Genomic DNA, 26,437 nt, shown 5'->3' on the forward strand with positions numbered 1-26,437 from the left:
GTTTTTTATCCATATTACACTGCTTTTTTGCCACAACACGCACTGCATAAAACAAGAAGAAGCTTATAGATTACATTTGTGTGCTGTGATTGCAACTTTTCCTAGATGTGTAGGGGACATATTGCACTGTTGTGAATATATTTTAATTTTCACTGAATAAGTTTTTGATAATTTCAATAACTTTGAAGATAACATCAAAATACTTTACGTAAGCTTGAATTAAATATAAACAGCACTACATATGGTACTGTACACCCATATATACTATAAAGGTATTGAATATTGGTCTCTGTGTCTAAAATCAAGGGAGCCTTTACAAAATAACCTAGGTAAGAATTTCGAGTAAAAATATTTGAACAAAAACTTTCGCACTGACTATGGTGCACAGTAGCTCATGGCAAACTATAAGTAATATGCTCTCATGAAGCAAAAACTAACAATATCAACTCTGTTGTTGCTATAAATCTCAAATTAAATCACAGTCAAATGGTAGTCAATTGAGAGTCTTTACCTAACAGTTCTGGAATGACTCTTGAATGATTCAGATATTTGATCATTTGAATTCTGATGACCCCACAGTAAATTCCATGACTGTCATTAAGAGGTGATTATGAAGTCACTAGTGGGGACAGCTTCATTAATGAGATTTTTTCCTCCTCAAATGGCAACACGATATTCGGACATTTTTGCGACTGCCTTGGTAACCTTCTGAGAAAACAAAAAGCAGCTAGATTTTGTTTATCTACTTTAAACCAGCAATTCTGGGATAGATATATAATATTCAAGCTAACATGAGTTGAAATCCTGTACAGATCTAACTGCAAGCGGGCTTGAAGACCTATGCAACTTTATAGAGCATTTTCAAATTGATTCTGTTGCATTGGCTTATGGTTGTAACCTCTCTTAGTCTCCGTTATCAACAATCATTGTAGAGCTCCAAGGAAACGTATGAGACCTTTGACCAAGTGTCCAGACTAGTCCTTCTTCGGACACGATACTGAACAAGTAAAAAGCCACGATAATGTATATGAGTGATTGTATTTCCAAATTACAAAAAAAGGGTTAAAAAAAGGGAGCTTTTGACCGTTTGCACAACGGTCCTCTTCAGCCAAGATGAGGACCGTTGTGCAAACGGTCGAAAACTCCCTTTTTTTAACCCTCTTTTTGTATTTTCGAAATACAATCGCTCACATACATTATCGTGGCTCTTTACTTATTATTTCCGGTCACATTAAAGTGATGCACCATAGATCATACCGAATGACCCAAGTCGTTTCGACAGAACTTCTAATTGCTCTCAGTTCTTGGACTAAAAAATGATTAAAGTTTGTTTTACCCAAACCCACCAATCATACTGAGCCCTCATTAAGTCAAAACAAGGACTCTGTGTGACTGATGAGTTTCTTGTGACAAAATCATTTCCCAGCGGTTACGGACGAATCTTCTGACATTTTCTTTAGTGACAAATCAGATTTCGACTTCTCCAGGAGTCTAAATTTCTTTGACCAGAAACAATGAATTCGAATTGGAATGCAGTACTGGATAAAATTTAGGCCAAAGGCCAAGTGCTGGAACCTATGAGGTTATTCATCGCTTAAAATAGTGGTGAAAGAATCGTTAGGAGAGGTTGGACAGTAAGAGGGAAGGAAGAGAATATGAACAGAGACAGTAAAAGGAACGAAAGTGGTTACAGCCAGGGTCCGAAGGGTAGGGGCAGAGAACCTTAAGTAATGCCTACAGTGCGCCGCGTGGGGCACACCGATGGCACTACCCCACTACGAGGGACATCAAACAAGAGGATCAGCCTACCTATGACGATCAACATCTTCGTTAACTTTCTTCACGTTTTCAAAACTCCCCCAGAATGTTTCGCAAAACTGTTCTGTGATGGTTTTGCAGTGCAAGGGTAAACTGACGCAGCTCAACCATACACCTATTTTAGGATCTTTAAACATGAGTTTGATTTCTTAGCTTTACTGTTATAACATTGAAATGGATATTTCAAAATATAATTTCTAGTTTGTGAGTTGTACACGATATTTAGGAGACTAAATATGAACAATGACTTAGAACTAGACAACGTTTTTTTTTTTTTTTTGTAGACTACGCTCAATCCATGATAAAATTCTTCGCCTTCGACTTAACACCTATAGATTTCTATCTTCAAAATATAAAACTCTTACAAAATCTCTCTCCCCAACAGCCTTATAGTAGTCAGATTACAGCAGACATGCGCCAAGTGAAAGTCAGGGCAGTACTGTATACACACATACACGTAAGCCTCTTCTTCGACAAAAAGTACAGAGTAACATGGAAACGAAGTGCATTCACCGAAACATGAAAAGCCACCATCCCATTTGTAGAATATAATCCATTTTGCGTATAAGTACAGCAAATAAAACGTCCAACTTATAGTGTCAGTAAGAGAATTCTTCGACATACAAAATTTTGTCAAATAAATTGTCAATTGAGAACAATAAAGCCAAGATTTAATCTACGATGACATACGTAACTCTTTAACCCGTGACAAATAAGCCACTCGATCTGGTCACAAAACTGGAAAAATTTCTCTTACATCGCAATATAAATTCCGACAAGATATAAACAGCAGTATAAAAAATCTAACCTACTCTCCAATGGTTTCTCACTATCTTACTTTAAACTTGCATTGAAAGTGTTCAAGTCTCACCGGTTACTTTTCTAAAACACTTGTGACTGAATTTATGACTTCTGACTTTAATATTTCCCGACATCAGCGTAAGGAACACAGTTGTCTTAAAGCAAACCACAAAATCAAATCTCCTCACTGGAAAAGTATTACCAGAACGGCGTCCTACCTTCCGTTCCTTGCAGGTAATAAAAGAACGCAAACGTTTCTCTCAAGACTGCCTGAAAGAAGAAGACCACAGAAGCTAGGACTGGTTGGGTCCTGCCGTGCCTCCTCGATCGGGTTACCGATCCACGGGGGTCCCCGTGTCCGAGGCACTCAAGTTTGTGCCGTCGTACCCGCGGAGATGGACCTGCAATGATTCAGGGTGTGAGTTACAGAGCAAACTATCTGGGTAATCATCTTCGCTTCTACTCTCTACACGAGTCTCTTGTGTGACACACTGCAGATGGAAGCTTTCCAACCATTTTCTTCAGTGTGACAACAAGAGGTTTGCAAAGAAGTTCACAATCTCGTCAAAACAGCTACATAATAACAATATAAATACTTAATTTAAGATTTATTTTTTAAATACTGACCTTCCAGTGGTAGTTCGACAGATTGAAACAAAAAAACCAGAAAACTCGGTTTTCTATGAATAGCCTTCTTCTATCCATCTATTTCCCCCACCCCCAACCAGGGGGTTACTGTAATAGGTACAAACACCCGTAGCCTTCAGTACTGATATAATGGAGAGGTAAGTATTTAAAAAATAAACCTTAAATTAAGTATTTGTATTTTTGAAATGAACGAACCTTACCTCTCCATTATATAGCTGATTCACACACTTAGCATGGAGGTTGGCGAAGTGAAAATCAACAGGCCTTTTAAGGCTACGTAATACAGTACAGGCAGTCCCTGGGTTATGACGGGCTTGGCTTACGACGTTCCGAGCTTACGACGCTCTTCAAACATTTCATCAAAAATTATTTCCTGGGTTACAATGCATGCTCCGGGTTTATGACGATGACGATGCTGATCCAATGAAAGAAATATGGCTCCAAAAGGGGTAGAATGGTCAAAATTTGAGTTTTTTTTTATGAAAAACTCGATAAAAATCCAGTTTATGTCATTTAAGAGACACCCAAATGATTTAAAAGTAAGGTTTTCTTACGATTTTCGATGATATTTTGGGTTAAGATGCGACGCTGGAAAGGAACCCGTCGTAAACTGGGGACTGCCTGTACAAAAATATGTACAAAAAGTGTTTGCTTACCTAGTGAAACCAATCCACTGGCTATTACTGCCGCCTTCAGAGGATTGTCACTCAGGTACGAGAACCTCATCATGAAGATACCTGGGGTCTCTTTGGAGGATGACCCCTTCAGCAGAAGGGAGGGTAAGGTTACTGTGGCAAAACCCAGCAGAGTCGATGATGGATAAACAACTACTGTAGTCCCTACAGACATGAGGGTACATTTCCTATACTCAACCATGAGTACCTCCAAGCTTCCCCAACTAAACAAAAATGGAGCTAAAAACTGCAGACAGAAAAGCTACTGCGATTCAGGACATAATATCCCTTGCACAAACTAGAGGAGCTAATGCTCTGCAGAATTGTACTGAATTTCTACATCATGAAGATAATTCATTGCAAAAACAGAATTGCAATGCCATCGGGTGGCCTCAATAACTTTCTCTAAAGATAAGTTTTGCAGAAATTGTACTGAATTTCTACATCACGAAGATAATTCATTGCAAAAACAGAATTACAATGCCATCGGGTGGCCTCAATAACTTTCTCTAAGGATAGGTTTTGCAGAAATTGTACTGAATTTCTACATCACGAAGATAATTCATTGCAAAAACAGAATTATAATGCCACCGGGTGGCCTCAATAACTTTCTCTAAGGATAAGTTTTCCAAAAATTCAAATACATAGCCATTGCTCGAACGTCGTATGGTATTACCTTCAAGGCAGATATTACATCAGGACCCAATTTTGCACGAAAGATTTCACCCTGCTGAACCCAATGAAAGGGTGGACATTGCATTTTTAATTAATGAAGGTCTGGCTTGGACACACAGAAGAGATTTTACATTAACCCTGTTGTCTTTAGTGCGATTCAGATGTCCTAAATCCCCATTAGACACAAAAGGGAATCTATCCATTAAAAGCAAAGATTCAAACTAGATAGTGACACTGTCTTAGGCATGGGTTTAGCCCTAAAATCATTCTTCGCCCAAAAAAAAAGCAGAAAGGAAAGAACTGCCTTGTCCTTAGTAAACCTACCCTAAAAGACAAAGCTTGTATTTCACTCACCCTCTTAGCTGTAGCCAACGCCACCAAGAAGAGAGAATTTATTGAAAGTTCTCTCAATGAGGACTGTTCCAAAGGTTCAAAAGGTGGTAACAAGAGACACCTTAGAACGACATCTAGGTTCCACGATAAAGAGGGCACCAGACACCCGGGAACCTCCTGCTGAAAACCTCTAATGACATCTTTGATATCTTTGCCTCAGACAGATGCAGGCCTAATGTCTACGAACAGAAGCCAACATGGCCCTATAACCTTCAATGGCTGCTACTTGTCAGAGTAAAAAAAGGGAATTGCCAGTTTCCCAAAATCATGGTGGTTAGAAGACCGGTGACCAAGGAGCGATGTTACTGTCGTCTGGAAGTTCCAGAACAGTTTTTGTTTTTCCCTTGAGTTAGGAAGCCTGGAGTTCATCCACATCTACCCTTGAGGATACATTCACCCATTCGAAAGTTCCTGATTATATTTTTCCATGTTTTGTATTTGTTTTTAATATCATCGCCGTTTGGTCATCGGCCCGAACATAAATAAACTGGCAACTGTAAATTGTGTTTGACAATTCAAGACCTGACATACTGAGAACTTTTTCTCACGTCTGAGATATAACAGAAACTTGATGTTGTTGTTTATAGAGGTACAGGTGCTGGAAAACCCCTTATATCGACACCAGGACCTATACACAGACCACTGGCGTTGGTAGATCCGATTTGCGGAATCCCTCCTACAAGCTGAAGCATGTGGGGGTTGTGATGGCACCTTTTCTCCCTTGGTTGCTTCGGGAGATTCTTCCTGACAGGGAGAAGTCTGGGCAGACCCAGTAACCACTGAAGCAAGTCTTGAAACCAGACCTTCCTTAGCTACTAAGGGGGTAATCCAAGTCATGCGACAACTGACAGAATTGCCTAGCTTGCTGATGGCTTTTTGGATCATAGCAAAAGCATAACAGTCTAGACCTGACCAGTCTAATAATACAGACGACTGGCTCCCAGCCGATGTAGATCTAATGGGTGAACAAAAGACCAGCAGACGAATATCACAACCATACAAACAGGTCTGTGAAGGGGGACCACCACAGTTTCCACAACTTGTTGCACACCTTCGGATGTAAGGTCCGTTCCGTTGCTATTACTTGATCCTTGTGACAGAGAACATCTGCAAGAACTGCATACCAGGTCCTCCAGCTCCTGCAGTCCTTTCCATATTGCCAACAGTTCCAAAAGACCCGACAGCTGTTTTTCGCCTGCAGTCACTCCCCAGCCTTTGCCAGATGTGTCTGTATACAACATCAGGTCTGGGTTCTTGAGATCCAGCGATACTCCTTGCCGAAGACGAGGGTTGTCTCTCCACCGCTGGAAAGTTTCTTTCTGATCCCTAGAAACTAACACCACATGAGAATTGGGGAGCACCTTCCGATCCCAAAGTTGCTTCGGAAAAAACTGAAGAGGCCTCATTCTTAGCCTTGGAAAGGAAAAAATGACTGGCCCAGGTTTTCCTCCCTACATGAAAACATGTCAGGCTTATTCTCTTCCGCAAAATAATTCGGGAACTTCTTACACAAAACCAATAATTTCTTCAAAGAAGAAGCCGTGTCTGTCTCTTCATTAGGTTCCGCACCAGAGCTCATTACATAACCCATAGAAGACCCCACAACCTGTACCTCTGACAATGAGGAAGAAGAAGAAGGGGGCTTAACCACTGAGTCAGGGCTGACATTATCTTTGGCAACCGGGGACGTGACCTCCGTGAGTAAAGCCGGAAAAGTAGTAGTTGGTTGATTCAAAGCTCACTCTTTAACAACTTCACTGCCAATAAAACAGCTTTCGACCTCAAAAGGCATATGTCTTGGTTGTTGAACATTTCCCGGTTCAATGAACAAATTTAAGTTCTGATCAGGAAGCAACTTGTGAAACCGAGCCAACTTCTGAGCCACAGGGAAACTGCGGCTGAAACTGCAATCCCTTGATTATGGGCCGAAACTCCAGCAATTGGAAGAGGCACTGAAACGCAAGCACGCTTAGCTGGAGGCTCTCTAAGCAGAGAAGAAGAATCCAAAGGTGAAAACAGAAACATCACTGCTGGTTTGAGTCTGAGAACCTCAAGCACAACCAAAGTCTCTCTGAGAGTCTGAGCAGCGAAGATTAATATAGAATGAGAATGCTTAGCAGACGCTAGGTGCACAGGCGATTGCCATAAGGCCAAAGGTAGCGCAGGAACTGGTCGCATAGGTGAAGCATGCGCTGTTGAATGCCGTATAGCCGAAGGTAGCGCAGGCACCATCGAACAGGTGATAGTCACATAAGTGACGCATGCACAGGTGAAAGCCTTGTAGGGGAAGCACGCGCAGGAGATAGACGTAAAGAGGAACTAAAGCGTAGCCCTGCGCTCTGACCAACAGAAGGAGAAAGATGCAAGGACGTGTCGCACTGCGGCAAAAGGCGCAGGAGAACTGCACGCAGCCGACTGCACGGCACACACTTCTTGCATAGCTGATGAATCCCAAGAATTAAGGGAAGAGGAAGAACCTCTACACACATCTCTAGAAGCTACAGGATCTTTAACACAAGTCCTAGACTGCGAATGATCCTCACTATCAATCATTCTATTCAACATTATCAGAAAGACATGAAGAATCATTACTAACAAGATGTCCCGACGCTGTCAATCTTAAATGCTGTGAAGATGATGGGCGGCTTCTCTTTACCCAAGCGATCCTTCGGGGAACGAAGTCTGACACCTGTACTGCTGTCAGGCCGACCAGAGGAAGGGGACACTGGCCACCGATCCACACTGCTCCCTGACATGTCCCAGTTCCCTGTTGCTCCAGGCAGTGAGGGAGCAAGACAGGACATGCCAAGGACATGACTATTCAGGAGCGGGGGCACTGACCCCTCCTCTAACACGGGGGAATTACCCGGAACCAACCGAGACCCCAGCGGAAGGTAACGGCGATAAAACATTCTGAGAAACTTCGGTTAACTGATTTACTGCCCTTTAAACCCTTGATATCTGACTCAGTTCTATCAAATCTTACATCCTGAACTGATTGGGAAGCTCTAGTAGCAATAATAGAATGAAGAGAAGAGGAGGTCTTAACAAAGTTACCAGAAGGGGAAGGAGACAAATCGTGAACTCCCTTAGCACTAGTCTTAGGAGACTTAACCTCTTGCTTCTTTTCGCTGCCTTTTCAAAAGATCAGCGTCTGTTCGTTTATGATGTTTCGCCAATTTTAGCATAAATTCATTTGACCAACAATCACATACTGCTTGACAACAGTCATTCGCATTACTGTACACTCTTTTCCTCGACATTTCGCACGTCACGAGGATCAGCGGAACTAGAGTAAAGCCTAATACGGGCAACCTCTACCTTACAGGTCCTTATTCTATCATTAACATCCAAGTCATCAACAGAAAACCAAGCACAGATAACTCTCTAACAATATTCTGCCAAAACCAGCTAAAGAAGTAGGCTGCTGACAGGCTAAGGGTGTTTGTACCTATTGTTTCCCTGGTGAGGGGGTGGGGGAAGTTGATGGGTAGAAACAGGTATTCATAGAAAACCGAGTGTTCTCATTTTTGTTTCGATCTGTCAAACTACTGCTGGTGCAGAAGTAAAAGCTATATAATGGAGAGGTAAGGTTCATTTAAAAAATCCACAATTATATACTAGTAATGCAATTACTATGTAATTGTGGACTTTTGTTACACAACAAGAGATTTGTTAGTGCAGTTCTGACAGTATGGAATCTAAAATTTAGGCCAAAGGCCTAGCTTTGGGACCTAAGAGGTTACTGAGTGCAGAAAGGGAAACAGAGAAAATAGGTCTGAAAGATGCAAACAGTTGGAAAACCTCGCAGTTGCACTAAGAAACAAACATTGGGAGAGGGTGAAAAGTCAGGTGGAAGAAAGAGAATATGAACAGAGGTACAGTAAATGGAATGAAAGAGGTTGCAGCTAGGGGCCAAAAGAACGCTGTAAAGAATCTTGCAAAGTAATACAGGCAGTCCCCGGTTTACAACGGGTCCGGCTTACGATGTTCCGAGGTTACGATGCTTTTCAAATATATTTATCAGAAATTATTTCCCGGTTTATGACGCATGTTCTGGGGTTACGACGCCGATCCGACGGAAGAAATATGGCCCCAAAATGGCAGAATAATAAAAATTTGGAGGTTTTTTGATGGGAAACTAAAAAAAATGCAGTTTACATAATTTTCAATGCACCAAAAGCATTAAAAGTATGAGCGGATTACCATTTTTCGGTTTACGACACGGCGTAGGTACGGAACCCCCGTCGCAAAACCGGAACTGCCTGTATTCTGTTTTAGGAGGAAACTACAGTTCTAGAGACAAGCCCGACGGATGGGTTCGTAAAAGGCGAAACTTACTAGTATGTAGATGTTAACCTCCTCCGCTCGAGAGAGAAATGGGAAATTCCCTCCCAGTCTTGAGGTGGGCCAAACGTGCTGTTGGGTAGCACTTATACAATTCTTCTTTGACTGAGTGGGACAACGCAGACTCGTCGAACACATCCAGAATTGTCACTTCTACCTGTTGGTTAAAACATGAATATGACAGTCAAATTTGCAGGACATTTCATAATAAGTCTGTCTAGATTTTGCATTTTCAAATTTTGCAAAATGAACGACGCAAACAGATTGCTGTAGTTAATGATAATCAGTAATAAACACCGTATTATCTAATATGAACCATGAATATGACAGTCCAATTTGCAGAGCACTTCATAATAACTCTACATTTTATATTTTTACATTTCAATCAAGAATGATGCAAACAGATTCCTGTAGGTAATGATAATCAGTAACATACATTATAGTAACTATTATTGTGATAGTTTTTTTTCTTTCTCCTTCTTCTGTACAGTTTGTATGCAAAAAGTCAGATATTCTTTTGCTGAAACGTATTTTTGTGTTTATTTATTTTTGTTTTTAGCTGTGTGTGGTATTATACGTATTTTTTTTGTTCCTGTCTGTAGCCAGGAGTGAGTGAGGGCTAGGTCGGTGGACCAACTTTTCCCCCTTGCGGTAACCTTGAGAAATAACCTCTTCGCTACCCCTTTGTGATACCCTTTTGGAGTTTGCCCTCAGAAGCTTGCCCCTTTGGCCGGTTGAGACTGTGAGGCAGTATGGGCAGTCTCCAGTTGTTGTGTAAGGTTGATCAAGAAGGTTAATATTTTGGTACTTTACTGCAGACATATAGAGCCTTCTGTTTATTGACAGTAGGTGTTAAAGACTTCTATGAGGATGAGCCTTCTGTTTACTGACAGTAGGTGTTTAAGACTTACTATGAGGATGAGCCTTCTGTTTAGTGACAGTAGGTGTTTAAGACTTCCATGAGGAAGAGCCTTCTGTTTACTGACCGTAGCTGTTAAGTAGGGAGTGTACGGCGGAAGGCTGATGATTCATATATTGTATTCAGAATTACCAAGGGGCTTTTCTATTGAGAAAGTGTTTTTATTTTGAACCTGGTGAGGGAACTGCACCCATGGGCAGGTGATATTTCTTCGTGTTGATTGACTTGCAGGTATTGAGAGCCCTAATATTGTAAAGGGCAAGGTGTGATATATGTTGTTGATGTAGATTGATAGCTTTTTTATGCTGATTGCTGGCAATCATACATGAGCTTGTTGTTTGATGATGCTATTCTGTTGTAAGTTGGTGTGATATATGTGCTTATTATTTGAGGTGGCTATTTTGATATGCATATTTTGTTGCCTGTATTTAGTCCCTAATGTTGTAAAGGGCAAGAAAATAATGGGTACAGGCAGTCCCCGGTTATTGGTGGGAGGTTCCGTTCTGAGGGTGTGATGATAACCAAAAATCGCCGCTAACCGAAAACCAGCGATTTTCGGGGCTAATGGGTGCTAAAAAGCGCCGATTTTCGGTTATCGGCGCCTCTCTTAGGTGTGTATCGGCGCCAATACCCAATAATTGGCACTCGATAAGCAGAAATCTGCGATTTTCGCCGCCAAAAATTGCCGATTTTCGTCGCTAGGCAAGCGGCATAAAACCGGATCGCTGTTAACCAAACCCATCGTTAACCGGGGACTGCCTGTATATATTTACATCAACCGTTTTCCTGATGCGATTACAGAGTTAAAGGGAACTGATGTTTGCTGGAGTGTGCGTGTGGGTTGGAAGTGGTAATCTTCCTTGGTAAAATTCATTGCTTACATTTTGTGTTTGTTTGTGCATGGATGAGCATTGTTGTTTCTTTTGGTCGCCTAGTGTCGTGAAGGGGCTAAAATTTCATCTATTTTTGTAAGGTTGGGGTTTAGTTGTAGAATAAATCAGTTTTGAGAAGTCGAGTTTTTTTTTTTGTGAACCTTCCATATTTTCACTTTGGGTCGTCTACCTCAGTCTTGCTCTAGACAAGCCCCAACATTATGAATCATGGATCTGTCGCACTCAATACAGACCAGAAATATCGTCACATCAACCCACCTGCACTTTCTGAGGTTCAACGTACGAAGCAAAGCAGTTCAGAGTCATTCTTGAAGCTAACTCACTCTGACTCAGACTGTCCAGCTGCGGAATAGAGATCTAGAATTATACAGAGGGTCATCTAATAATGATTTATAGATTTAAGACAGTGGCTTAAAAATCTTGTTATATGGCCAAACAATTTAAAATACTAAGTATTTTCACTCATAAAAAACATTGAAAATACAAAATTACATCACTCTTACATTCCAAAAACCATCCTTTTTATTTTATTATCGTCAAAATATCGCAAAAAACAGTTTTCAAAATCTTGAGTTATACAACCAAATTACTTAAAATACTAGGTATTTTCACTCTCAAAAAAACATTCAAAATACAAAATTAAATCATTCTTACACTCCAAAAACTGTCCTTTTTATTTTATTATCGCCAAAATATCCCAAAAAAGGAGTTTTAAAAATCTTAAGTTAAATAACCAAATTACTTAAAATACCAGGTATTTTCACTCATAAAAAAACATTCAAAATACAAAATTAAATCATTCTTACACTCCAAAAACCGTCTGTTTTATTTTATTATCGCCAAAATATCCCAAAAAACAGGAGTTTTAAAATTCTTAAGTTATACAACCAAATTACTTAAAATACCAGGTATTTTCACTCAAAAGAAAAACATACAAAATACAAAATTAAATCATTCTTCTGCTCTAAAAACAGTCCTTTTTGTCTTATCTATGCCACAATATCCCACGAAAGTGGAAGAGCTGAGAGAGGAATTTCTTTTAATGGATGAAACAAAGCGGAACTTACGCTGAAGGTGAGACCTACGCCACCAGACACTTAGCCTACTTCACATCATCTCACTCACAACATGACCGATCTGACAAGCTAAGGCGGTAAACTTTTTGGAATAACAGTCAGGAGGGTTTGGGAGAGAATGGAAAGGAAGATAAAATTTAGGTCAAAGACCAAGCACTGAGACCTATGAGGTCAATCAGCGCTGACAGTGAAATTCACCGTAAGAAGGTCTGAAGGTGTAACAAGAGGAAAAGTTAAGTATACCTTAGTTTTACCAGACCACTGAGCTGATTAACAGCTCTCCTATGTGGCTAAGAACCAATCGGTTACCTAGCAACGGGACCTACAGCTTACTGTGGAATCCGAACCACATTACAGCGAGAAATGAATTCCTATCACCCGAAATAAATTCCTCGAATTCTTCATTAGACGGCCAGAGACTCGAACTCGGGCCTGGCGAGTGCTAGTCCACAACTCTATCGACTCGCCTAACGAGGAACTGTAACAGGAGGAAAACCTTTCGCAGCTGCACTATGAAACAATTGTCAGGAGGGGGTGGAAGGAAAGATGGAAGAAAGAGAATATGAAAGGAGGTACAGTAAAAGGAATGAAAGGGGTTGCAGCTAGGGGCCGAAGGGACGCTGCAAAGAACCCTAAGTAAATGCCTACAGTGCACTAAATGAGAGGCACTGACAGACCTCCCTACAGGGGAAGATCTGTATGAAATGATCATTATCATCACTGTCTGCTTAACCACACCACTCATCTTCACACACAGACCACATAAAACTAAAAATGCTATCATAAAATAATAAAAAGTTCAGTAAACCCCGCCATTCGCGTTCTCAAGACTCGCGGATTTCTCTGTCAAATGTATCTACCCATTATTCGTCGAAAATTCACCCATTTGTGGTATTTTTCACTGAGAAATATTCACTAATTGCTGTATTTTCATACCATTTTCATGAACAAATGCACTTTTTGTGATAAAACTATTAAAATACTCAGGTATAATAATTTTTAGAGGGTTTTTCTTGTGTTTAAACTAATAAACCAGGCAGTTCTAAGTGTTTTTAGAGGGTTTTAAGTATTTGCAGATTTTAGCTATTTGCCAGGGGTGTGGTGCGCATCCCCTGCCAATACTGGGGTTTACTGTAAATTTAAAATCTGTAAGTAAAATATGACATTCTAAACTTTAGTACTGGCATTAAATTATGAATACAGACGCCACCCTACTTACGAACATTCACATACAAACAAAAGGGATCGCACATTAAAATTGTGTTTGGAGCGCTACCCTTTGGCACCCGTAAGTTCCAATTTTGTTTTGTGCGCCTATTCTGTACACAGTACTGCATAAATAAAGACAAAATCCACGAAGGAAAGAGAAACAGTGGAGTGCTGCAAGGCCTTTCGACTTATAGTCCTCTACTTAGCAGTCTGCTAAGTAAAGGACTATAAGCCGAAAGACTATAAGTCGAAAGACCTCGCAGCGCTCCACTGCTTCTCTTTCCTTTGTGGACTTTGTCTTTATTTATATATTCACCACGTTCCGTATTTTTGTGATTTACTTATACAAAATACTATACGTACAGTGTCTTGTGTTTTAGGAATAAAAAAAAAAAGGACAGTGCTGTATTAACTTTACATGAAGAGTACAGCAACCAACTTACAAACGATTCAACGTGCAAACAGCCCTCCGGAACGTAACTCGTTTGTGAGTGGGGTGGCGCCTGTACGTCTTAAGAAAATGAAAATACTATATGGCACCACAAAAACACGACTACAAAACAATTCAAAATCATACCATTTCAAGCAGCGTACCTTCTGATGACGACTACAAGAAAACGACAGAAGAACACTCACCCGCTCAACCATGAAATCTATGGAGTCTGCGATCTGTGCGTCCATGAGTTTCCGGGGGAAACGGCCAATGATCATCTTCTTCAACAGAGTTGCAGGCAGCATCCAGAACCTGCGTACAAAATGTATCATATATCAAGTTACATCCAGCATCTTCACAGATCAAGGAGCCGTGATGGTTACGGCCAAAATATTAATCTACAAGACACCACCCTACTTATACGGTATACACGCTGCGTTCCCGACGGCCGTTTGCACGTTGTATTGTTTTTAAGTTTGTTACTGTACTCTTTAGGCCTATTCAAGTACAGTATGATATAAAGTCAATATAGCACAGTACTGTGCATTTTTTCATCCTAAAATACAATACACTGTACGTACAGTACTGTAGGTACAGAATAGGCACGCAAAACAAAATTGGAACTTGCGGGTGGCAAAGGGGAGTGCTCTGAACACAATTTTAATTTGCAATCCCGTTTGTTTGTATCTCTGACTGTTTCTAAGTTGAATGTTCTCCAGTAGGGTGGTGTTTGTATATTACATACAAATCTGAGATAGAGCAGCATCTCAATTTACGAGTTGAGATAGAGCAGCATCTCAATTTACGAGAAGCTTTGGGTATCTGGCTTTCTGATAAGTAGTATAACCTGCATTCAAATATTTTCTAAATATCTTACGGCTAATAACGATTACACATGGTTCCTCATCTCAAGTAAACTAGCTGTACTTTAAACGAACATTCAATTCAAGAGATTTTCCTAAAAATGTATCACATATAAAATGAAAATGGTAGCTAACAAAAAATTATCATTAAAAATGTAGCTGGTAAGTAACGGAAGTCTGCAAAGTTGAGATGTCACCGTTGCTTACCTACAGTTCATAAAATGAATCAGAACTTGCAACTGTATACCAACAGAACAAATAATTCATTTTAACTCTGGAAATGTTAGTGGGAAAATTGTTACTTTAGGTGGTAGGAAATTTTTTCAATTGATGGTAAAACCTGTTCTATGCCATCTGGGACTGAAATATATAGGGTTAACACCTTTCATACCAGGACCTGATTTAAACTGGGTGGTATCTAGCAGCGATATTTATTCAGGAAAAGTTACAAACTTTCCAGGGCTGACAGTCCCAAACGATGAGGACGGTTAGTACTGGAAAGCTTGTAACTTTTCCTGAATAAATATCTCTGCTAGATAACGTCCAGTTTCAATGAGGTCCTGTTAGTAATTGCATTAATGCACAGAACAACTGTGAAAGTGATATACAGTGGACTCCTGCCTATTTGCGGTTCCGGATTTGCGGACTCACCTATTCAAGGATTTCTCTGTGAAACCTATGTACACATTATTCAAGGAAAATTCGCCTAATTCGCGATATTTTTCATACAGAAATATTCACAAATTACTGTATTTTCATATTTTTGTGACTAAATGCACTTTTTGTGATCAAACTATCAAAATATTCGGGTATAAGCATTTCTAGAGGGATTTTTGCTGTTTTGGACTATTAAAATAGGCAGTTATCAGCATTTTTAGAGGCTTAAGTATTTGTGGACTTGAGTTATTAGTTGGGGGTAGTGGTACGCATCCCCCCGCGAATACTGGGGTCGACTGTAGTCAACAAATTATGCACATTTAAAATTTTGCAGTAACCAGTTAGCCACAACAAATATGTAGCTTGCAGGTAATCTGAGTGTTATGATAGAGTGAATTTGACAATTAACAAGGGGTATGCTGTGTTATTCTCTAAATGTCTCCGAATACATGTAAAGCTGAACCTTTGGCAGAATGGGGCCACCTAAGAAGCCTACTGTAACTGAGTGAACCCTTCGATCCAAAGTAACACTTGGAACTACGGAGTGCAAAGGAATTTAAAATTTATGCCAAAGGCCATGCTCTGGGACCTATGTGGTCATTCAGTGCTGAAAGGGACATTCAGAGTAAATAATTTTAAAGGTGTAACAGAGGAAAGCCTTGCAGTTGCACTATGAAACAATTACTGGGAGAGGGTGGAATGTCAGATGGAAGACAGAGAATATGAATGGAGTTTCAGTAAAAGGAATGAAAGGGCCTGAGGGGACACTGCAAAAAACCACAAGTAATGCCTACAGTGCACCGTGTGAAGTGCACTGATGGAACCATCTCCCTACGGGGACCTGGCGATACAAGCATCAAAAGTACACAGAATGAAGTATAATACATAATGTAAGTTCAAAACGACACACCACCCGGGGTGAAACGGTCGTGAGAAACAAACAAAAATACTCACACAGGTGCAGAATCGACGTAATTGAACACTTTGGTGTCGGTGAAGGAATTGCAGAGAATCAGGGATGCAACGCGGGGGCAGTTACTGGTTAGCTCGGCAAACTTTTGTGCTAAGAAACCACCCAGGGACGCCTGAAACAGAAGACGCGTTTCGTGAGTTGTACTTTAACAGAGACCTTTCACATTCACAGCTGAACTCTGATCCCCCTTTCCTGGTGAGAGCAACCAGGTTTGCTGAACAGGAGAAGCTCCAATATGCAGTTAATGTGCCTCGCTATAGAACTTCTCAGTTCCAGAGGTCCTTCATTCCTCACACCACTGGACTGTGGGACAGCCTCCCTAAAGAGGATGTCGTTCAATAGGAACTTCAGAAGTTCAAGTGAAGATGCAATGTATTTCTACCCGAATACAATTCAACCTGTATTTTAATATTTTACTTACGTTTATATTTAGTTATCAATTTGTTAATTTATCTGTTTTTCTAATAACTGATCTCCTCTTTCTGCATTTACTTCTTTCGAATGAACACCTTAATATTCTTTGAAGTCAATGGCCCCTGTGGGCTTGTCCCATATGAATAGGGTTCATCTTCTGAATAATAATAATAATAATAATAATAATAATAATAATAATAATAATAATAATAATAAGTAAGGCCACCTGGATTGAACTGTCATCTGCATAAAAAAATATGATTATTGCAACACTGATGACATCATCAACATGTAACCCCCTCTGCTGAATCTTTTCAAATTCACTCAGTGTTTTGTTTTGTAGGAAAGTTTATTTCTGTACTTTATAAGAAGCACCTCCATTTAAACACACACTTTGGGGGCATGGCCTTTCTGATGAGTAACAAAATCCATTAAGTAACAAAGATCCTGTAATATAGCCTGCTTGTGAGTATATTCTACATATCTTACAGCTAACAGCAGTGCCACGTTGCTCCTAACCTAAACTAACCTGTACTTTACACATAGACATTCAATTTAAGAGATTCATCTCAAACAGTACCACATCTTGAAAGGTAGAATATGGAAAAATAATCATAATATGATAGCCGACAAGTACAGAATTCTTCAAGGTTAAGGTTTTACTATACAGGCAGTCCCCGGCTTATGATGTTCTCAGCTTACGACGCTCTTCAAATATATTCATCAAAAATTATTTCCTGGTTTACACCACATCTTCTGGGGTTAAGTCACATGCTCTGAGGTTACGACGCTGATTCAACGGAAGAAATGTGGCTCCAAAACGGCTGAATGGTCAAAATTAGGAGTTTTTTTTTTTTTTTTTTGAAAACTCGATAAAAACGCAAGTTACATCGTTTTCAAGACACCAAAAGGATTAAAAGTAGGGTTTCCTTACGATTTTCGACGGTTTTTCTGCTTACAATGCGGCGTAAGAACGGAACCCCCCCCCGCGTAAACCGGGGAATGCCTGTACTCTCTTGTACTTCGAGAGATTATTCTGACTGTAGCTTTTGGTTTACATAATTCACTCAAGAAAATCTCTCATGCAGGTACTAATCTTATGCAGTACATACACTCTGTATTCAGAAAATTAAGAAAAAGATACCAATTTATGTGAAGTTTATCCGGTGGGATTATTTTTTCAAAATTCCTCAAGTAATAAAAATAAACGACAACAAACAACTCGCACGTACTAATCCTAATTTATATTCAGAAAATAAAGAAAGTTATCAGTTTATGTAAAATTTTTTTGGTTGGATTATTTAACAAATATACCTCAAGTAAATTAAAAAAAAAAAAACGATGACAAACGACTCACTCCAAGTATGTGCGCTCTGTCAATCTCCAGAATGTCCAGAAGCCGCCTGAAGCCCTCGCACCATTCGTTGACGGACCAGTAAACGGGATACTCGACCTGCAAGAGATCGGGAGGGTGTTCCTGATGATTAACATGCCAAGGCTACGAATGACTAAACAGTGCGCAAGCGAAAAATGTCCATGCAAATTGGCCGTATCGTGTGGTGGCAGTATGGAAAATTGGGTCTGTGAGAAGAGGCTTTTGAAACCATTGTGTTTTTTTAATTTTTTGTGTATGTATGTTTTTGTTTGTAAATGCTTGAGGGGTTTAAGTTTCATCTTTGTTTTTCCTTTTATATTTCCAGTTTGCTTGAGCATTTGTAATAAATGATTGGGCTCCTCTTCACCTGAAATAGATTAAAGAGGCAAGAGATCAAAGAAGCGCAAACGTACGGACAGAGATTTTCCTTCAGGGGACAGGGGACTGGAACATTACGAAAGTGATGACAAGACGACAGCGAAAGAATCAATCCGAAGAGAGAGGCAATTGGAAGAGCAGTTACATATAGGGGAAGAGATAAGGCAGCGAGTGAGAACATAGGAGGGAGAGAAGGTGAAGCTGCCAGATTGCAGAAACAAAAGAACTTGGTCAGGCTGCTGTTGAGATAGTCATACACAGCTGGTGGACTCTCGGCTCAGTTGATGCTCATATGCTTTGCCTCAAAAGTGGTTGCTGTTCTGATCTGGGATTTTGTGTTGGGTGTGGTTTATATAATGAATTAGGTTAAGGTTCTTTTTGTTGGTCGTCGTAGATTACGACTGATCAATTAGGTTACGGTTCCTTCTGATGGTCGTCGTAGGTTAAGATTGATGGATTAGGTCAAGGTTCTTTTTTGATGGTCGTTTTAGCATGAAAATTGATAAATTAAGTCTCAGTTCTGTGGGTTAAGGTAATAAATTAGGTTGAGGAAAGTCAGAGTTTTATTTAGTGTCCTCTAAATTTGTTACCATCATCCTGCACCAACTGTGTAAAAGAAAAAACCCCTAAAACGCTGTTAGTGCATTTTACGTTTGATTTCATTTGTAATATTATTGCAAAAAAAAATCTGTGGCATACTTGAGAAAGAGAGAGAGAGAGAGAGAGAGAGAGAGAGGACAACAGGTGTTTGGTACAGTACAATAGAAAAATTGAAATTCAAGTAGTCTAACATGCTTACCACAGTATAATAAGAGAACAAGTGTTTGGTATTATATACAATGGACCCCCACCTAATCGTGGTTCTGGATTTGCGGGTTCACCTAATTCGCAGATTTTTCTGTAGAATGTATATCCACATTATTTGCTGAAAATTCACCCATTTATGGTATTTCATCAGAAATATTCACTAATTACTGTATTTTCATAATATTTTCATGTCTACATGCATTTTTTGTGATAAAACTATTAAAAAAGTCTGTTATAAGCATTTTTAGAGGGTTTTTTGGTGTCTGAACTATCAAAATAGGCAGTTTATAAGCGTTTATTGAGGTGTGTCAAGTATTCGCAGATTTTAGCTATGCATCTCCCGAACACCGGGGTCGACTGTAACTGCATAATTGCAAATTCAAGTCACCTAACATGTTTAGCATAGTATGATGAAACCCTACATACTTTATGTAGCACGACACCTACAGTACGTTACATTACAAGCGTTCACCGGAAAAAACACTTCTGATAAAATGGCAACTTCTTCTCGTTCTAAGTGCAAAGACAGATGAAGACAGTCAGCGAGCACCAAGAAAAAAGCTCTTACCGATATCACTCTGTATCCTCTAGCTGTTAAGGGGAGCATCTGCTTGTAGAACGAATCTGCCGTGCCGCTCACCGGCGGCAAGCAGATCAGCGGACACCGCACACATCTGGGACCCGCGTCGTAGAGTTTCCACACCTTGCGATAAAAAGGCTTTGAGAATCATGTCATCTACAACAGAACGGAATAGAATAAAATGTAGAATTCAGGCCAAAGGCCGAGCGCTGGGACCTGTGAGGGCATTCAATGCTGAAGGTAAAAGATTTGGAAGATATAACAAGAGGAAAATCTTTTGCAGTTGCACTATGAATCAAATTACCGCACTGTACCTTTAATGCGTCATTGTCGACCACAATCTGCCTGAGGGGTACCGTGCAACGGAAACTCTTGTATTCTTCTGACTGTGAGAAGTCACTTTCAAATTCCATTGGGAAGCTTTTTAACCTGAAATGTGTACGAGAAAAATAAAAAGTTAAAGTCACGTAACTCTCTTACCACCTCCTTTATTTAATCAAAGTGAAGGAAATTGTTCCTAAAATGGACTGTGGTGTTTAGATTCATTTGCATAGTCAGAAACAAAAATTATTTGAAAGGACATGCATTTGAAATTTTATTTTTGACTTTATCTGCTCAAAAACTAGTTTTGCACAGGAAATTAAATGCCATCACTCAGAAAGGACCACTGTACACAAGCAGTCCCCGGTTTATGACGTTCCAAGGTTACGACGCTTTTCAAATATATTCATCAGAAATTATTTCTTGGTCTACAATGCATGTCCCAGGGTTACGACGCGCTGTACGGCGATCCTTTGGAAGAAATATGGCTCCAAAACGGCAGAATAATAAAAATTTGGAGGTTTTTATATATGAAAAACTCAATAAAAATGCAGTTTACAATGTTTTCAATACACCCAAAGCATTAAAAGTGAGATTTTCTTAGGATTTTTGATGATTTTCGGGTTTATGACGCGGTGTAAAAACGGAACCACCGCCGTAGACTGGGGACTGCCTGTACTAAACATGAAACAAACCAGCATCACACTGGAATGAAGTCCTTTACTGCCTAAACGCAATTTTTTTTTAGCATACTGTAGGACTTTTCAAGAGTATGTCGTCCTGATAGGACCCTCTTGAGCAAAACTCTTTGGTAAAAAGCTAGGCTCACTGCTCAATATTACCAAACCAAGAGGCTAGTTCTCATTGAAACTGTCGTATCACAGCAGAGTGATTCTCAACCCTACATTAAAAGATGAAGATGGATCATAGATGCTATGGCAACCATTCTTAAGCATTTGCTTTATATCTTGTAAGAACCATATCATATATAATGAAACCATTGTTAAAATGTAGATGAGCAGGCTATAAAACACAAAAGAAAAATGGTAAAAATTGTAAGTTAGCATATTAAAAACACATAAATTTCAACTCAACTGGCATCAAATCAGCCCACTGAATATATTCAACATGGGACGGACTAACTAGGCTAGGTTCCTAGATGAAGGAGCACACTATGAACTGGAACTGGAATATAAAATTTAGGCCAAAGGCCAAGCGCTGGGACCTATTACGTCAACGCTGAAAATAATGTCGAAACAATTGTTAGGAGAGGGTGGAAAGCAAGATGGAAGAAAGAGAATATGTATGGAGGTACAGTAAAACGAATGAAAGGGATTGAAGCTAGGGGACGAAGGGATGCTGCGAAGAACCTTCAGTGATGCCTGCAGTACACTGCGTGAGGTGCACTGATGGCACATTACGAAGACTTAGGTTTCTGCTAAACTGACCTTGCCTAGGCTGAAGTATTTGTCTGAAATGAGCGTCACCTGTGGCCAACAGAAGAGTTGGAAGAATGGACCAACCTGGATGAGAATTATGAGATGGAAGGCTGAAAATGGTTGGAGGTTTATGGAAGACAGAGTGCAGGAGGGACACAGATACCAGAAGTCATAGAGGTCCTCTGTTTCACACAGCAATGAAGGCAATGATGATGATCCTAGGCTCTAAGAATCCCAAGGAATGCATTCAGTCAACATGCATCTGCTTGAGACATTTTGTATAGCCTAGTTAAGCTACTAATGTCCATCCATCTGAAACATGACCAGGAAGCCTAGGTTGGATACAAATAACATTTCGTTACAAGGTCGCTCATTTGTGCATAGGAAATTGGAGGTCCCGGAAAAATCAAGCCTTTCCACATTAGGCAGAAAGCTACATCCTACGTGAGGTAACGTAGATGAAGCCAGGGGAGGGGAGGGGGGAGTACTTAGGCTAGCATGACAATGTTCCATGTCTGGCAAATAGTTGCATCCTGCCTCAGTTTAGGCCAGGACTGCCTGGAGGATGGGGTGAAGTGCTTAACCAGAAGACTTAACGCCAAACAAACAGAAAGCTGTGTCCTGTGTGAGGTTAGGTCAGGGTGGGTTGAAGACAGGGGTGTGCCTAGGCTAGCCCACAGCCTTTCGACATCAGGAATGCTGCGTCTTACAGAAGGCTAGGTCAGGGTGGGACGTGGCATGAGCCGTCTGAAGCCTCCCGACGTTTGGCAAACAAAGCTGCGGGCTGCAAGAGGTCAGGTCAGGGTAGGACATAGGGCTATGGGGAGGGTGCTTACCCTAATAGCCTGTATTCGGTCCAGGATTAGCCCACGGCCACCAGCAAATTCACCCAATTCAAGGGCTAAAACCACTATTTAAGGAAACCTAGCCTACCCTATACCAACATCATACCCTTTACTAGAATGCTGTGTCCTGACCCACCTGGACCTTACCTCACTTAGGGTGCCCTGACCCCCTCTTGGACTAGCCTCCCCCCCCCTAAGTAACTCTAAACATGTAACTCTAAACATTCCGTTCGGTAGTGTCAAACACGTTGTTCTGCGAATAAGCAGGCCTCCATGAATCCCATGACCGGAGCCTGGGTAGCCTAGTGTCAGAGCCTGATCCTTGACTCCCTGACCCAAAAATAACCCTGTTGTAATAAATAATAATTCCCAACATGTAGTAACAGGCCTCCTTGAATCCCTGACCCAAAAATAACCCTGCACAATAATAAATAATAATTCCCAACATGGCCTCCCTTGAATCCCATGACCAAAAATAACCCTGCCATAATAAATAATTCTGATGGTAACAGGCCTCCATGAATCCGACCCAAAAATAACCTCAATCCACTGTAATAAATAATAATTCCTGATGTGCAGGCCTCCATGAATCCCTGACCCAAAAATAACCCTGGGGTATGACACGAATAATAAATAATAATTCCCAACATGTAGTAACAGGCCTCCTTGACTCCCTGACCCAAAAATAACCCTGGGGTATGACACGAATAATAAATAATAATTCCTGATGTGTAGTAACAGGCCTCCTTGAATCCCTGACCCAAAAACAACCCTGGGGTATGACACGAATAATAAATAATAATTCCCAACATGTAGTAACAGGCCTCCATGAATCCCTGACCCAAAAATAACCCTGGGGTAAGAAACAAATAATAAATAATAATTCCTGATGTGTAGTAACAGGCCTCCATGAATCCCTGACCCAAAAATAACCATGGGGTATGACATGAATAATAAATAATAATTCCTGATGTGTAGTTACAGGCCTCCATGAATCCCTGACCCAAAAATAACCCTGGGTGCGACATGAATAATAAATAATAATTCCTGGCGTGTAGTAACAGGCCTCCATGAATCCCTGACCCAAAAATAACCCTGGGGTAATAATAAATAATAATTCCCAACATGTAGTAACAGGCCTCCATGAATCCCTGACCCAAAAATAACCCTGGGGTACGACACGAATAATAAATAATAATTCCCAACATGTAGTAACAGGCCTCCTTGAATCCCTGACCCAAAAATAACCCTGGGGTACGACACGAATAATAAATAATAATTCCCAACATGTAGTAACAGGCCTCCATGAATCCCCACCCAAAAACAACCCTGGGTAGACACGAATAATAAATAATAATTCCCAACATGTAGTAACAGGCCTCCATGAATCCTCTTAAAAACAACCCTGGGGTGCGACAGAATAATAAATAATAATTCCCAACATGTAGTAACAGGCCTCCTTGAATCCCTGACCCAAAAATAACCCTGGGGTACGACACGAATAATAAATAATAATTCCTGATGCGTAGTAACAGGCCTCCTTGAATCCCTGACCCAAAAATAACCCTGGGGTACGACACGAATAATAAATAATAATTCTTGATGCGTAGTTACAGGCCTCCATGAATCCCATGACCGAATCCCCATTACCCGAGTAGGCTAGCCTAAGCCTCTTATACCCAGAGGTTAAACTGGCCTCCTTGAAGCCCCTGACCCAAAAATAACACTGGGGTACGACACGAACAATAAATAATAATTCCTGATGCGTAGTTACAGGCCTCCTTCAGTCCCATGACCAGTCCTGACGAAGCGACCTGCGAATTAAGCCCTCGTACACCTTGTGGCTAAACGAAGATACCCCTGGGATAGGAAATACCCTTGGGGTACGGCACGAATAACAAACAATGACTCCCGACCGCGTGTGAGGTAACAGGCCTCGTTGAATCCCATTACCAGTCCCCATTACCAGCAAGGCCTCGTACACCCTGTGGCTAAACAGGCGCCCCCCATGAATACCCTTGGGGTACGACACGAATACCCTTGGGGTATGAGACACATTAATAGTACGGGTAACGTAAGGGGGCCTCGTTGGGTCCCATAACCATTACCATCAAGGCCTCGTACACCCAGGGGTTAAGCAGGCCTCCACGAACCCCCCGGGGTATGATATACCCCTGGGGTAGGGTAAGGCCTGCTAAAGAAATCATAACAATCCCCGACGAAAGCGTCCGGGGAACCTAAGGGGCCTCGTTGGGTCCCATAACCACTCCCCTTCGGTACCTGGGTTGTCGCAGCCTCTACCTACAGTCGCCTCAAGTTGCGTCTCATAACGACGATAATAAAGTGTTGCCAAGTGCTCCTGCCTCTTCTTCTTCTTGGAAAGTGCTCCAGCACTCTTATCACAGCGGGAGGAGGGGGAGGAGGAGGAGGGGGAGGGGGAGGGAGAGGCAATGGAAAGGGGGCCTCACTTGGTCGTCGGTGTTTGGACGTCGGCCATCAATCAAAACATTGTTTGGTTTGGTTTTCTGTCGTGATTCTCGGGTTAATTTCGAGGTATTTTGGATAATTTGGGGATAATTTGGGGATTTAAAAGGTATATGTTACTATTTTAAGATTTAAATATACATTAAATGTCTTGTTTAAGTGTTATTTTTCAGTAGAATCTTTCTTAAACAGAGTTTTAGCCTAATATATACGGAGAGGCTTGTTACCGTATAATTTGAAGTTATTTTAAAATAATTGAGAAATAATATTGTAAATATCATAATTTTAGACTTAAAATATATTTTTAGATATCTTAATTTACATTAATTTTAAATATTAGCTTCATTTCATGGAGATTTCTCTTACTTATTAAAAAAAATTAAAGAGAAGCAATATTCAAAACCAGCTGTCAACCTAGAAACTCAGCCGTCAGTCAAAGACGTCAAGATTTGCCCTTAGGAGGAAAATCGTCCCCTAAAATACTTTAAAACCAAGATGGCCTTAAAACCACCCCTAAAATCGAAATGGCTTTAATATTGTCCCTTAAAATCGACGTGGCTTTGAAGAGGCGTTGTCTTTAAATGAGCAGGAGTCGGATTTCCTTTAAAGAAGTCGACTGTTGTGGAGCCATTTCTTTTTCAAAGCCAGTGGACGGATTTCTTGCATTTGCTAACCTCTCTCTCTCTCTCATAAACTGGCAATAAAAGAAACATTTAGTGAAAATGACTTAATCATCAAATACATAAAGGTAGAAAGTTCACCAGGAACATGAAACGCTCATATTTTACCATTTTTTTAAAGTCAGTTGTGACAAGAAGACTTCACATGACCAGGAAAAGAATTTCTCTCTCTCTCTCTCTCTCCCTCCCACCCTCCTTTCGTAACAGGAGACACACAGCCTTGATATATATATAATAAGACTCACACACACACAATCTTATCTCCTGGGCATCGAAGTGTCAAGCATGACATCAGATAATGCGTCTTTGAGTGAGATAAGAACCTTGCTTTAGTGACGTCTCTCTTTTGGTAGGGCGGAGGGCGGAGTCCAGAGTTCTATACCAGTCCTCTTTTATTCATTAAAAACCCGGTGTTCATGTGGATCATGCTTTTGGGACGCGGCTCTTGCTGGTATAAGGCCCACAGCGTCTAAAAACCCCGGTTTTCAAGTGGATCATGCCTTTGGGACGCGGCCAGTGTTGGTATAAGGCCCACAGCTTCTGTCCAGGAAGCTGCGTAGGGTTAGATGGACCAGAAATTGCTTAAAAATGCTAAGGTGAATAGCTAAAAACTCTTGAAAACCAGGAGAAACATTACAAAACCAACATAGGTTGCAGCAGGGAGTCTCAGTAAGGTTGCAGTACTTATGCAAGTGCACAGGATCGCGCCCCCCCTCGACCTGTAGGAGAGAGAGA

The 26,437-nt window shown here is 40.7% G+C and overlaps 1 protein-coding gene across 1 annotated transcript; it reads right to left on the minus strand.

The window, feature by feature from the left end:
* Positions 1-2,703: 2,703 nt before the first annotated feature.
* Positions 2,704-24,967, minus strand: LOC136829843 (maspardin-like). Its single transcript, XM_067088831.1, is given in 10 exon segments — positions 2,704-3,020; positions 9,351-9,404; positions 9,406-9,513; positions 11,427-11,510; positions 14,090-14,198; positions 16,361-16,491; positions 18,151-18,246; positions 19,922-20,056; positions 20,248-20,362; positions 24,844-24,967. Coding segments are annotated over 10 exon segments (924 nt in total). The 5' UTR covers positions 24,867-24,967; the 3' UTR covers positions 2,704-2,951.
* Positions 24,968-26,437: the final 1,470 nt, after the last annotated feature.

This window comes from Macrobrachium rosenbergii, chromosome 45 (assembly GCF_040412425.1).
Source record: "Macrobrachium rosenbergii isolate ZJJX-2024 chromosome 45, ASM4041242v1, whole genome shotgun sequence".
Taxonomy (NCBI): Eukaryota; Metazoa; Arthropoda; class Malacostraca; order Decapoda; family Palaemonidae; genus Macrobrachium; species Macrobrachium rosenbergii.